This window comes from Mus musculus, chromosome 2 (assembly GCF_000001635.26).
Source record: "Mus musculus strain C57BL/6J chromosome 2, GRCm38.p6 C57BL/6J".
Lineage (NCBI taxonomy): Eukaryota > Metazoa > Chordata > Mammalia > Rodentia > Muridae > Mus > Mus musculus.
This window is the reverse complement of record NC_000068.7, coordinates 165,670,413-165,685,371: the sequence shown is the minus strand read 5'-3', so window position 1 is coordinate 165,685,371 and position 14,959 is coordinate 165,670,413. Positions and strand designations below refer to the sequence as shown.

The window sequence follows — 14,959 nt, the reverse complement described above, 5'->3', positions numbered from 1 at the left end:
CATCTTCAGTGCAGCCAGATTCTACTGCAGATCAGGGCTCCATCTAAGAAGATGTGGGCAGGTGTGTTGTAAGTCATGGCCTGTGGCCTCCTTTCCCTCTCTTTGGGCAGCAATGGAGAAGTCACTGCAGTAGCAAAGCTATAACCCAGAGATGTTGGATCCCCGTATTGGCCAGCACTGGGAAGCCTTCTAGAGAGTTTTACCAGCTCCACATCAGACTTCACATGGGAATCACAAAGCCTTTAGTTGTGGACATCTCTAGGTTTGTCCATTACTCTGACCAGCCTGATTATCCATCTTTGCGTATACACCTGTGTGTAGATGTGCACCTATGCCTGAACACACATGAGAGCAGCAGGTTGACACCTGGTATCTTCTGTTGTCACTGCACACCTTACTTTTTGGGACTTAGTTTTGAGTGTCTCTCCTAAACTCAGAGCTCTCTTGGCTGGCCTGGCTGACCAATGAGCTCCGGGCATCTTCCTGACTTCATCTCTTCAGCTCCAGAGTGACAGATGTAAGAGACCAGGCCTGTGTCTGCACCGTCACCTGGACTCTATATGACCGTCACTAGACTGTCACCTCCTGTCTGCACCACACCCACAATGCCACTTCCCTTGGTGGTCAACAGCTGGCAGTTTCCTTCCCAGCACAAGCCAGTTTCTGGTCCAAGTCCTTGTCAAGCGGCCCAGTGAAGCCCTGGTTCTGGAGACACTGGGAGGGTCTCAGTTTTCGTCTTCAGGAGACAGGCTGTGGAACACTCATTAATCCACCAAAAGCTTGTGGACTGTCATGGATCCAAAGGCCACCTCCCAAATTCCTTCATGGTGCCAGACTCTAGATCCACAGCTGGGTGAACGTGACTCCACGTGTTCACTCTCTCAGCATGGGTCTCAGCGATCATGGCTGTGGGGCACAGAGCTGGGGCTGCTGGCCTCCTTGTGTCAGCTGAAGCCTGTCAACTACAAGTTATCTTTTTGGTTGATGTGAAACACTCTGGGTTGTTGTCCCTGGTCTGAAGCTCCAGGACAGACATGAATAGAATGCCAAAGGGTACAAGATCACAAAGAGATGCGATCTGCTTTCCTGAACGTCTCATTCTTGCCATACAGGCAGGATTCCTTTGGGGGGGGGACTTATACCTGGAGACACCAGGCTGGGGTCTAGAACGTATTCCACCAGCCACTGTTCCAGCTCCATGGATGCTCGAGGTGAGCTCAGGGGGGGGGGTCTGTGGTGTGGTATGATCAGTAGAACTTCCTGCTGAGCAGAGGTTCTTATTTGGTAGTGTTCCTGAGTCACACCCTATGTTTCCATAATGAAGTTCAAGGTGGGAATCCAAGCTTGTCACTCCAGTGTCCCCTCAAAGCCCACTGAAGAGACTTGGATTGGATTGGGGCTCAAGTTAAAAGCCTAGAGAAATGTGGCAAAGAAACAAGGACCGGAGTGCTGATTCCGGGGACCCATGGACAAAGGCAGACGCCGTGAACCACACTTGTAATTCCAGCATGGGAGAGGCAGAGGCAGAGGCAGAGGCAGAGGCAGAGGCAGAGGCAGAGACAGGAACTCATTGGCCAGCCAGCCTAGCTCAGTCTGTGCTCTAAGCTCAGGGAGAGATTCTGTCTCAAAAAATAAGGTGGAGAGGGATTGAGGGAGATAACTAATGCTGAGCTCTGGCCTCCACACCCTTTGTGCCTGCACACACTCACATGAACACACTCACATGAACACACACACATGCACATCCATAGCCCACATATCCCACACACCGTACAACCCTACCCCTCACACACACACTCCCACCCCTACACACACACACACACACACACCTCACTATTCTACACACCACACACCCTACACATCCCTCACGTGTAACTAACACACACACTCTCCAGCCCGAGGAAACAACCCAGCAGCTGCCAGTGCTCCAATGTCTTCCTGAGAGAGAAGCAGCTGGGGTCAACGCCCTCACCAGGGGTCCTCTGTGGCACTCAGAGGGGGAGATTTCTGGAAGCCTGGGAGGGCACCATCTGGTCAGGTCTAACCTGAGGGCTCTCTGTCTACCTACTAGACTGCGCGAGTCCTTCTGAGATGGGGCTATGTCCTCTCCTCTCTCATCCTCGGGCTCATATGGGCTTTGGGACTGAGGAGTCTCAGGTGAATGTTGGAGCTGAAGAAAGGACCAAGGGACAGGCAGAGTGAATGGGAGCAGGGGTGGGGAGGGAGACAGCAGGAAGAGAAGAAGGAGGGGAGCCGGAGGTGCGGGGGGGGGGGGCAGGAAAGAAAGGAGGGGGAGGAGTCTAAATGGTCCCCTTTCCTAGATAGGGAAACTGAGGTTCAACACTCAGGCTATCTGTGCCAGGCCGCCTAGCTGTGTCCATGCTGGCATTCCTATTTGGCAAATCAGTTCCAGAGTGCCCCACCCCCACCCCGGCCTCCACCTTCTGAAGAAGTAGTAAGATAAAAGGGGGTGTGGCTAGACTACTCACTTCACAAAGAGCTGAGGCACACTCAGAGCCGCTGATTTGGCGATGCCTGGAGAGAGAAAGAAACACAGGGAGGTTTAGCTACTGAGGCCATGGTCAGCACAAACTGACTAACAGGACAAAGGCCTGAAGAGAGTTGTTGCTGGGGACTTTTTCCCACCACAGGAATTTCTCGGACATCGGGCACTGAAATGCTCTCCTTTCCGTGGGTCCTGGGTACAGCTGCTCTGCAGGCACAGAAAACACACAGAGCATCTAGGGACATCAGGTGGAGTCTACATTCTGCATGATGCACAGACAGAGGCCACAGAGGCAGAGAGTATGTGCCAGGGAGGTCACATGATTGTAGGAGGCAACTGAGAGCTTCAGGGTGAAGGTACAGGTTAGCTCCAACCACTCGATGTTTCCAATCCGTGTCCTCTCCCCCATCTCCCCTCTCCCTCCCCTCCTCCTTTCTTCTCCCCTTCTTCCTTCTCCATCTCTTCTTCCTCTTCCTCCTGTCCCCATATCCTCTCCCTCCTCTTTTCTCCCTTGCACCTTCCTCTCCCCTTCTTTTGGTGCAGGTGCAAGTGTGTACACTTACAGAGACCAGAGGACAACCTCGTGTCGTTCAGATTTGGTTTTTGAGACGAGGGTTTCCCATTGGCCTGGGACGTGCCAGTAGGCTGCCTACCCAACAACTCCCAAGGGACGCTCCTGTTTCCACGTGTCCAGTGCTGGGGTTACAAATGTAGCAGACATCATGCTCAGGATTTTTACATAGATTCTAGGGGTTAAATTTAGATCCTAATCCTTATGCAGTAAGCACTGTATACCCTGAGCCATCCCCCACCCTCCAGCCCAAATATCATCTGATAACATCACCTTCCTATTCCTCCTTCTCCAATTCTAATTGGTCAGGTTCAGGTCAGGCTGGCTCCAGCACATCCAAGGAACACACTTGTCACCCCTGAGATCCAGGCACAAACGTCCTATATTCCTGGACACCTGGTGTTCAGCTCCCACGGGTGACAATGGAAGGTGATAGACTTAGTTGGGAGAGCTTTTCCTATGGTCTAATTGATCCCAGTAGTTCCCTGGGGGGTATTTTTGTGCCTCATCCTTTCAAGCAATACTATTCCATGTCCTCAAACAGCCCGGATGGATTCTGGAAGAGTCCAGGATGCATCCATTCATCCAGTTACTCTTCAAGTCCGCTGACTCTGAGCCTCTCTCCAACTCCCTCACCTCAGTCTGGAACCTGGCAGCCTCTTCCACATCCAGACTCAGAAACTTCTTCCACACGCACACGTGAGATGACATCCATCTTTTACCCAGCATTCCTTGCGTGTCAAGCTTCCTGCTAATCACTTTCTCTGCATTGATGATTTTAATGCCGAGGTGAAGAGCCAGAGGCTGGAGAGGCAACAACCGAGGGCCTATGATCTGAACCCGGTGGCCCAGCCGTGCTGTCTGTCTCAACCACGACACTACAAGCCAAGCGACAGACACCAGCAGAACGGCAGTGAGCATTCCCTTAGGAGTAGACTGTGGCCAGGCCTAGTGGAAATGGCTTAGACATAGAATCTCATTTAATTCTTGCTATAGGACCACGAGGCAAGCATCTTCCTTCCACCTTCTGCTCAGAAACTCCATAACAGAGAGCATCTGAACCTGAAACCAAGGGTTACGGAGCCTGATCTTATATGTGAAGCCTGCCCCGCCCCCAACTCTGCTGAGTCTCCTTGAACTTTATGTAGAGTCACAACTGATCTCAGATACATATACCTGTCTGCATGACTACAGGGTGTCAGCAAGCACTGGTTATGGGAAGGAGGACCTGTGTTTAGCTTCACTTATGGATGTGAGGATGTGTGTGTGTGTGTGTGTGTGTGTGTGTGTGTGTGTGTGTGTGTGTGTGAGTGTGTGTGTGTGTGTGTGTGTGTTCATGCACACACATTGAGTTATGGCATAAGATTGACTTTTTAATACACCACACTTAAAAAAAAACCCAAATAGGTTAGATTGGCATTGGTTTGGTGTCAAGGAAAGTTCTGGCACTCACTTGGTGCGTCCTGACACTTCCCTTGATCCTGAGGTCTTTGCCCCAGGCAGGCCCCACATGGCCCCCTTTCTCCTCTCCCAGGACCAAGAGGCGTTTATGTCTGAAGCAGTCAGGCAGCCTCACTGTTGGCAAAAGCGCAAGTGTGCAGAGAAAATTCAGAAGTCATTGAATGAAACACTTTTAATGTTTTCCTTAATAAATATGCAAACGCTCACTAAAATGGAACCAAGGACATATTCCTATGGCCTCCCGTTAGCTTGCTGTTTCAGGCATTTGGAGTGGAGCCTTCCTTGCCTCTACCTCCTTCCCGAACCCTTCAGCCACTTGCCTCCCCCGTCCCTATGTAGCCAGGCATCCCCCTCCCCCACCTCCCACCATCCTCACCCTTCACCCTCCTCTACTGCTCTTCACACTGGGTCACCACCCAGCCAGGGGCAAAGAGCTGGGATGCCGAGTGCTTTTCCACATCAGACTGTGCTCTAGAACTCTTGAGCTCTGCTCTTTTAACTCTTTCGTCCTGTATCACATTTAGAGTTGCCCTCCAGGCACGCACTGAGGACTCAGAAGGTGGGCAGACCCCTCTACCCATTCCCTTTGTTTCTCCCCATGTTCCTCCGGGCTAAGATGGCACAGACTTCACTGATAGTTGGTTTGTGTCTGTGGGTGTGGGGCTGGCGTGAGACTTCATGAAAGTTAGAGATTCTGGGTTGTGGCCAGGCCTTCCCCAGGGATAGAGCAGAGCCTTCAGCATGCATGCTGTGTTCCGGCTGTCTGTGACTGCTGTGCTCCTGTTGATCTGTGACTGCTGGTCTCTGGGAAGAATGTGGGTCAATGTCACTCTGTATCTGTTGCAGCCAAATGTTCAGGAAGTGGCACGATAGAGGGATACTGTGGATGAGGCTAGCCCTAGGGTAGCTGCTGGAAAAGCAGGCAATGCTTTGACAATCCTATAGGAGGCAATGCAAGCGGCCTCAGTGAGGCTTGGGGTGCCTCTCTCCCCTGAGGTGCCCATTTTATTACTTCTGTCTTTTTTCTTAAAAAAAAAAAAAAGTGTGTGCGCGCATGCGTGTGCACGTGCACCTGTTAGTCTGTGAGTGAAGTGGCTGCAGAAGACAAAGAGGGCCTCAGGTCCCCTGGGACTGTAGTAAAACAGGCAGCAGCTCACTGCTGGATTTGGGTTTGGGAACTGGACTCAGGTCTCTACAACAGCAGTGTGTGCTCTTAACCACTGGGCCATCTCTGCAGAGCTGTTGGGAGCCGCCCCCACATTCGCCGTCACAAGATGGCGCTGACATCCTGTGTTCTAAGTGGTAAACAAATAATCTGCGCATGTGCCAAGGGTATTTTATGACTACTTGTACTCTACCTTTCCCGTGAACGTCAGCTCGGCCATGGGCTGCAGCCAATCAGGGAGTGATGCGTCCTAGGCGAAATATAACGCTCCTAAAAAAGGGGACGGGTTTCCGCCATCTCTCTCTCGCTGGCATCTCTCTGGCTCTGCGCGCCCTGCGCTCTCTCGCTGCCTAAAGATGTAAACAATAGAGCGTGCTCTGCGCTTTGGCGGCGCCGGAGCTCTGGCTCCTAAAGATGTAAGATTGAAGGGGCTTTCGTTTTTGGGGCTGGGCGCTGGGCGCTTGCCCTCCTGGCTCCCAAAGATGTAAGCAATAAAGTTTTGCCGCAGAAGATTTTGGTTTGTTGCGTCTTTCCTGGCCGGGCGTGAGAACGCTAGTAAGAATTGGTGCTGAAATCCGGGACGAGAAATTCCGGGACGAGAAAAAATCCGGGAAGAAAAAACCCGGGAGGAAACTCGGGACGGGAGTTTCACCGGCGCAAGGAAGATCCCTCATTCCAGAACCAGAACTGCGGGTCGCGGTAATAAAGGTTCCCGTAAAGCAGACTGTTAAGAAGGATTCAACTACATGAATTCAGAACTTTTCAGCTGGGGAACGGCGGTAACCCGTAAGTATAGCTTTACGAGGTAAGCCTGGCCTTGAACTTTCTAAGGAAATTCAAGACAGTCTATCAGAAGTAAAGTGGAAAATAGCTTTATAAGGTATGTTTGGCCTTGAACTTTCTCTAGTGTTAGAAGCCCTTTTGTTCCTTTTCACATGTTATCAAGTGGTTAAGGCAGGGCGGATTCTGGATGAAGTTCAGGACAATCTATCAGAAGTAAAGCGGGGAGAGAGAGTAGGAGCAAAGAGAAAATATGGTACACAAAATAAGCATACAGGCCTTTCCACGGGTCTTGAACCTGAGGAAAAGTTTAGGTCAGGTAAGAATACCTGGGGAGAGATTAGAAGGAAGGAAAAGGAAAAAGAAAAGAAAAAAGATCAATTAGAGAAGCCAGTTCTTAATAGTTCTGAATCAGATGAAAAGGCTATTAGGGCCTGGAAGGCGCTCTCCCGAGCAGGTGAAGCCACTGGACAATAATGACAGAGGCAGGCTCTTGCAGCCTACAAGGTCTTATTGTCCACCCTGGAGTTGTAGATCAGGATTGTAAAGGGGAACTTCAGGTTCTCTGTTCTTGTCCTCAAGTTGTCTTTTCTATATCACAAGGGGACAGAATAGCTCAACTAATAATTTTGCCAAGCCTACATGGCTGTTTTTTCTTCCTCTGGTATTCCTAGAGCTGCCAGAGAGATTGGTTCTACTAGAAATGATTCTGATTACTTAATAATGCCTTTAGATTGTTGTCAAATTTTATCTACTCACGTAGGGGTAAACCCTCGTGGCGTCAGGCCATTACAGGTCTGACAAATGGATGTCACGCATATTTCCTCCTTTGAGAGAAATCAATATTTACATGTTTAGAAGAAACCCACTTAAAAATGGGATTGTGGTATATACTGATGGATCAAAAACTGGCATAGGTGCCTATGTGGCTAATGGTAAAGTGGTATCCAAACAATATAATGAAAATTCACCTCAAGTGGTAGAATGTTTAGTGGTCTTAGAAGTTTTAAAAACCTTTTTAGAACCCCTTAATATTGTGTCAGATTCCTGTTATGTGGTTAATGCAGTAAATCTTTTAGAAGTGGCTGGAGTGATTAAGCCTTCCAGTAGAGTTGCCAATATTTTTCAGCAGATACAATTAGTTTTGTTATCTAGAAGATTTCCTGTTTATATTACTCATGTTAGAGCCCATTCAGGCCTACCTGGCCCCATGGCTCTGGGAAATGATTTGGCAGATAAGGCCACTAAAGTGGTGGCTGCTGCCCTATCATCCCCGGTAGAGGCTACAAGAAATTTTCATAACAATTTTCATGTGACGGCTGAAACATTACGCAGTCGTTTCTCCTTGACAAGAAAAGAAGCCCGTGACATTGTTACTCAATGTCAAAGCTGCTGTGAGTTCTTGCCAGTTCCTCATGTGGGAATTAACCCACGCGGTATTCGACCTCTACAGGTCTGGCAAATGGATGTTACACATGTTTCTTCCTTTGGAAAACTTCAATATCTCCATGTGTCCATTGACACATGTTCTGGCATCATGTTTGCCTCTCCGTTAACCGGAGAAAAAGCCTCACATGTGATTCAACATTGTCTTGAGGCATGGAGTGCTTGGGGGAAACCCAGACTCCTTAAGACTGATAATGGACCAGCTTATACGTCTCAAAAATTCCAGCAGTTCTGCCGTCAGATGGATGTTACCCACCTGACTGGACTTCCATACAACCCTCAAGGACAGGGTATTGTTGAGCGTGCGCATCGCACCCTCAAAACCTATCTTATAAAACAGAAGAGGGGAATTGAAGAGATTTTACCCCGAGCACCAAGAGTGTCTGTGTCTATGGCACTCTTTACACTCAATTTTTTAAATATTGATGCTCATGGCCATACTGCGGCTGAACGTCATTGTACAGAGCCAGATAGGCCCAATGAGATGGTTAAATGGAAAAATGTCCTTGATAATAAATGGTATGGCCCGGATCCTATTTTGATAAGATCCAGGGGAGCTATCTGTGTTTTCCCACAGAATGAAGACAACCCATTTTGGATACCAGAAAGACTCACCCGAAAAATCCAGACTGACCAAGGGAATACTAATGTCCCTCGTCTTGGTGATGTCCAGGGCGTCAATAATAAAAAGAGAGCAGCGTTGGGGGATAATGTCGACATTTCCACTCCCAATGACGGTGATGTATAATGCTCAAGTATTCTCCTGCTTTTTTACCACTAACTGGGAACTGGGTTTGGCCTTGATTCAGACAGCCTTGGCTCTGTCTGGACAGGTCCAGACGACTGACACCATTAACACTTTGTCAGCCTCAGTGACTACAGTCATAGATGAACAGGCCTCAGCTAATGTCAAGATACAGAGAGGTCTCATGCTGGTTAATCAACTCATAGATCTTGTCCAGATACAACTAGATGTATTATGACAAATAACTCAGCTGGGATGTGAACAAAAGTTTCCGGGATTGTGTGTTATTTCCATTCAGTATGTTAAATTTACTAGGGCAGCTAATTTGTCAAAAAGTCTTTTTCAGTATATGTTACAGAATTGGATGGCTGAATTTGAACAGATCCTTCGAGAATTGAGACTTCAGGTCAACTCCACGCGCTTGGACCTGTCCCTGACCAAAGGATTACCCAATTGGATCTCCTCAGCATTTTCTTTCTTTAAAGAATGGGTGGGATTGATATTATTTGGAGATACACTTTGCTGTGGATTAGTGTTGCTTCTTTGATTGGTCTGTAAGCTTAAGGCCCAAACTAGGAGAGACAAGGTGGTTATTGCCCAGGCGCTTGCAGGACTAGAACATGGAGCTCCCCCTGATATATGGTTATCTATGCTTAGGCAATAGGTCGCTGGCCACTCAGCTCTTACATCTCACGAGGCTAGACTCATTGCACGGGATAGAGTGAGTGTGCTTCAGCAGCCCGAGAGAGTTGCACGGCTAAGCACTGCAGTAGAAAGGCTCTGCGGCATATATGAGCCTATTCTAGGGAGATACGTCATCTTTCATGAAGGTTCAGTGTCCTAGTTCCCTTCCCCCAGGAAAAACGACACGGGAGCAGGTCAGGGTTGCTCTGGGTAAAAGCCTGTGAGCCTAAGAGCTAATCCTGTACATGGCTCCTTTACCTACACACTGGGGATTTGACCTCTATCTCCACTCTCATTAGTTGGGTGGCCTATTTGCTCTTATTAAAAGGAAAGGGGGAGATGTTGGGAGCCGCCCCCACATTCGCCGTCACAAGATGGCGCTGACATCCTGTGTTCTAAGTGGTAAACAAATAATCTGCGCATGTGCCAAGGGTATTTTATGACTACTTGTACTCTACCTTTCCCGTGAACGTCAGCTCGGCCATGGGCTGCAGCCAATCAGGGAGTGATGCGTCCTAGGCGAAATATAACGCTCCTAAAAAAGGGGACGGGTTTCCGCCATCTCTCTCTCGCTGGCATCTCTCTGGCTCTGCGCGCCCTGCGCTCTCTCGCTGCCTAAAGATGTAAACAATAGAGCGTGCTCTGCGCTTTGGCGGCGCCGGAGCTCTGGCTCCTAAAGATGTAAGATTGAAGGGGCTTTCGTTTTTGGGGCTGGGCGCTGGGCGCTTGCCCTCCTGGCTCCCAAAGATGTAAGCAATAAAGTTTTGCCGCAGAAGATTTTGGTTTGTTGCGTCTTTCCTGGCCGGGCGTGAGAACGCTATTAAGACAGAGCAAGACCCAGTTTTCATATGTAGAAATGACAGGAGGAGCCTCTCTGTGTGTGCACACATTGTGTGTGCTTGTATGAAAGGCACACCCAGTTATTCTTTCATGCGTGCACTCAGTATTTATCATTCACTGTGAGCCAAGTTGACAACTCAGATCTCATAACTGGCTGACTTAATGTCTTTTCCTTGGAAAGCAGGTGGGGCTCACGTGCTCAGGTTCAATTTTAAATCTCGCCCCTGTGCATCCCAACTGTGTGGCACTGTGCCGGTAATTTTTTGAGGCTCACTTTTCTCACATGAAGCATGGGGCAACAGCCTGTATTCTGCAGAGGAAGCCCAGGCTACCAAATGCCAGCCCCAGCTGCTCCTATCTTTCCACTTGCTTGCCCAACCCCTTCCCCACTTGACAGCCACTTTCCTCTGAGAGCTCATTTGACATCTGTACCCCTTTACCATCCTCACAGGGGTGCTGGAAAGCTAAGGACTTTGAAAGCAGTCACTACTGGTACACAGCTCTACAGAGCCGCGGGTCTGACTCTAAACGGATCTTCAGTGAGTCGAGATGGCTTCTGATGTCAGCGAGATGTCTCAGGTGTGTGTGTGTCAACCAAATGCACCCTCTTATCTTCCCCAAGTGTGTGACTGACATCACTCCCAACCAGAAAGAGCAGTTTTAGGAGTCCAGAAGTGTGCCTCAGTTCCTTCTTGGGGGGAGGGCGCAAACAGACACCTCATTTGCCCCTCACAGTGGGGTTGCTGAAGGCAGAGGTGAATGGGGAAAAGTCTCAGAGTATGATGTAGGGGGGGGGTCATAAGTATGTGCTCTTCTATGAAAACCATCACAAGTTGATTTGAACGCATGTTAGGAGCATAATGAGGCGAAGCAAGCCAACATTTTCTGAAGCTGGTTTGAGCTGTTCTCTTGAAGTGAATTCATCTTGAAGTTGTTGGCTTTCTCCTTTGTAGCAGTAGGTACAGCAAGAGGCTGCCAGATCTCAGCCTGGTGAGGGGTATGTAAAACCTAGGCTTCTGCTCTGCGGTGTGAGGCATGGTGGAAGCCCCAGCCGTCATTGTCCTTGTTCCTAGGGTGGCATCTGGAACATCCAGGATGTCTGAGCATCCCGGTTGCTCAGGATGCACAGAGAAGGGACAGAAGAAAGTAGATCTGGTCTCTTGGGTCAGCATCCAGCTGGAGCAGCCTCAGACTGGAGCTGGCCAGAGTAAAACTGAAATGTTCAGTCTGAGGCAGGAGGGTGCGGGGAGTCAGAGAGCTGGGCACCTGCTTCCCAGGACAGGTTCACGTCCTCTGGTGGGATTAAGTGCCTGAATCTTAAAAGAGGAATCTTCTGCTTGCCTTCTTAGTATCCACAACTTTGACCTCTTCCTTCCAGAAAGCAGGACATAATTCAGATCCATCTATCACTTGAGCAGGAATGTAGGAAGGGACAGGGTGGCTTTATCAAGTGGCTACTGCAAGTTGGGGGCACTGAGGTCACCTAAGTGTTATCTGTTTCATCTCTGAAAGAATCGGTTAGAATAGCCTTAGCTGTCATCTTGACACAACCCACAATCATCTGAGAGAAAGGCCTTCGATTCAGGAATTGCCTAGATCAGATTGGCTGGTGGGCATGCCAGTGGGGGAGTTAACTGATGTAGGAGGAAACGGCTCACCATGAATGACAGCATCCCTAAGTAGATGATCTCTGGCTGTGTATGCACGTCAGCTAAGCATGAGCCTAGGACGGAGCCAGAGAGTGAGTCACAGAGCAGTGTTTCTTCATGGCTTCTGTGTCAGGTTCTTGCCCCGATGTCCCTCAAAGATAGACGTAGTGTAAGCCGAATAGCCTGTTCTCTTCCCTAAGTTGCTTTTGGTTGGAGTGTTTAATCACAGAGAAGCAGAGAAGATGGAAATTAGCACCAAGATGTTGCTGTGATGCAGCTGAGTGTGTGGGTTTTACACCTTTGGGGTATTCTGTTGCGGGACTGTGGAGGATTTTGGAATTTAAGCTGGGAAAAACGATTGAGTGTTCAGAGATTCATGGAATGTTTTGTGGGAGCTTAGAGGCTGAGAATGCAGAGAGAATGTGGAGGCCTGGCTCGTGAAGTTTCAGAAGGTAATTTCTATCTTTGCCATCTGTGTGATGTTTTGAATTAAGAACCTGTGGTTGGGCTGGCGAGATGGCTCAGCGGGTAAGAGCACTGACTGCTCTTCCGAAGGTCCTGAGTTCAAATCCCAGCAACCACATGGTGGCTCACAACCACCCATAATGATATCTGACGCCCTTTTCTGGTGTGTCATAAGATAGCTACAATGTCCTTATGCATAATAATAAATCTTTGGGCCAGAGCCAGCAGAGGTCCTAAAATTCAATTCCCAACAAACACATGAAGGCTCTATACAGCTGTACAGCTACAACGTACTCATATACATAAAATAAATAAGTAAATAAATCTTAAAAAAAAAAGAGCCGTGGTTGCTCTCAGCTAGGGTCAAAGAATCATTTGGGATTAATAAAAGACCAGCGTATTGAGGTAAACTTCTCTCTGTGCTTCATTAGGACAATGGGAAGGATTTCCTTAGGGCTGTAAGGAGCTAATGTTCAAGTGGCACCTGAACTTGACAGTGCATAAGAGTCTCCCCTGTGGTAACAGTATTAAAGGTATGAAAGCTACAGGACTAAGGGAGTCATGTCAAGCATGAAGCCGGGCAACGGCTTGCAGGGTTGGCGTTGGTGAAGAAAGGCCAAGAGGGACCGCTGGGGAAGCTGCAGCCTCAGTTCTAATGGAGCCTCCAGGATATCAGAGATGGTGGGAGTGTGGGATGTCTACCAAGGACAGAAACAAGTGTAAGCAGAGCTGACCTCAGACAAGGAGACAAGCCTTGTGTGCCAGGAATGGCAGAGCTGGGAAGTCGGGCTGATCACGCCCTTTGGAGTCCAGAAGATTTTGAATGAGCTCCAGATGTCAGACCCTGAGTTATAGAATTCAGACTGGCACTTCGAGATTTTAGTTTTGCTTTGATCTTTCCTTGTGGGGTAAGAAAGTTTATAACTTGTGGGTTTTTTTTAAATTATTATTTTGTTGAAGTTCACAGTTAAGAGACCGGATTTTACAAAGGACCTTGGACTTTTAAAGTGCTGGAAAATTTAAAGACTGGGGCTTTTAAAGCTATATTGTATATATATATATATATATATATATGTAGAACATGATTTTAATATTTTCAACTGTTAATATTCAACAAACAGACCCTATAGGTGGAACAACATTATGAACTAACCAGTACCCCGGAGCTCTATCTGCATATGCATCAAAAGATGGCCTAGTCGGCCATCACTGGAAAGAGAGGCCCATTGGACACACAAACTTTATATGCCCCAGTACAGGGGAACACCAGGGCCAAAAAATGGGAATGGGTGAGTAGGGAAGTGGGGGGGAGGGTATGGGGGACTTTTGGGATAGCATTGGAAATGTAATTGAGGAAAATACGTAATAAATAAATAAATAAATAAATAAATAAAATTAACAGATATTAACAAAAAATATTCAACAAACAGAATAAATTATTTGAAGATATATTTCACTATATGTTTCCCTTTTCATTTCTGATTTTATTATTATTATTTGGATACTGTCTCTGTGCCATCTGGTTAGTCTGGCTAAGGATTTATCTATCTTGTTGATTTTCTCAAAGAACCATCTCCTGGTTTTGTTGATTCTTTGTATAGTTCTTTTTGTTTCTATTTGGTTGATTTCAGTCCAGAGTTTGATTAATTCCTGCCCCCTACTCCTCTTGGGTGTATTTGCTTTTTTTGTTCTAGAGCTTTCAGGTGTGCTGTAAGCTGCTAGTGTAAGCTCTCTTCAGTTTCTTTTTGGAGGCACTTAGAGCTATGAGTTTTCCTTCTACCACTGCTTTCATTGTGTCCCACAAGTTTTGGTATGATGTGTCTTCATTTTTATTAAATTCTAAAAAGCCTTTACTTTCTTTATTTCTTCCTTGACCAAGTTATCATTGAGCAGAGTGTTGTTCAGCTTTCATGTGTATGTATGCTTTCTGTTGCTTTTGTTAGTATTTAAGACCAGTTTTAGTCTGTGGTGATCTGATAAGGTACATGGGATTATTTCAATCCACTTGTATTTGTTTTATGAACAGCTATATGAACATTTTTGGAGAAGGTACCATGAGGTGCTGAGAAGAAGGTATATTCTTTTACTTTAGGATGAAATTTTCTAAAATATCTGTTAGATCCATTTGGTTCATAACTTCTGTTAGTTTCACTGTGTTTCTGTTTAGTTTCTGTTTCCATGATCTGTCTATTGCTGAGAGTGGGGTGTTGAAGTCTCCCACTATTATTGTATGGGGTGCAATGTCTGCTTTGAGCTTTAGTAAAGTTTTTGTTATGAATATGGGTGCCCTTGCACTTGGAGTATAGATGCTCAGAATTGAGAGTTCACCTTGGTATATTTTTTTCCTTTGAGCAGAATGAAGTTTCCTTCCTTATCTTTTTTGATAACTTTGAAAGCTAATTTTATTCGTTGTTAAAATGGCTACTCCAGCTTGCTTCTTGGGACCGTTTGCTTGGAAAATTGTTTTCCAACCTTTTACTCTGAGGTACTGTCTGTCTTTGTCACTGAGGTGTGATTCTTGTATGCAGCAAAACACTGGGTCCTGTTTACATGTCCAGTCTGTTAGTCTATGTCTTTTGGGGGGGGGATTGAGTCCATTGATGTTAAGAGATATTAAAGAAAAGTGATTGTTACTTCCTGTTATTTT

At 47.3% G+C, this 14,959-nt stretch overlaps 1 protein-coding gene across 4 annotated transcripts in view; it reads right to left on the bottom strand.

Annotated features, from left to right (window-relative positions):
* Eya2 (EYA transcriptional coactivator and phosphatase 2) overlaps nucleotides 1-14,959 on the bottom strand; it is a 176,700-nt gene that overhangs the window by 86,356 nt on the left and 75,385 nt on the right. For all 4 annotated transcript variants that reach the window (NM_001271963.1, NM_001271962.1, NM_010165.3 and 1 more), the window contains one exon: nucleotides 2,490-2,535. In NM_001271963.1, the coding sequence (NP_001258892.1) occupies nucleotides 2,490-2,535 (46 nt within the window). The remainder of the gene's footprint in view (nucleotides 1-2,489; nucleotides 2,536-14,959) is intronic.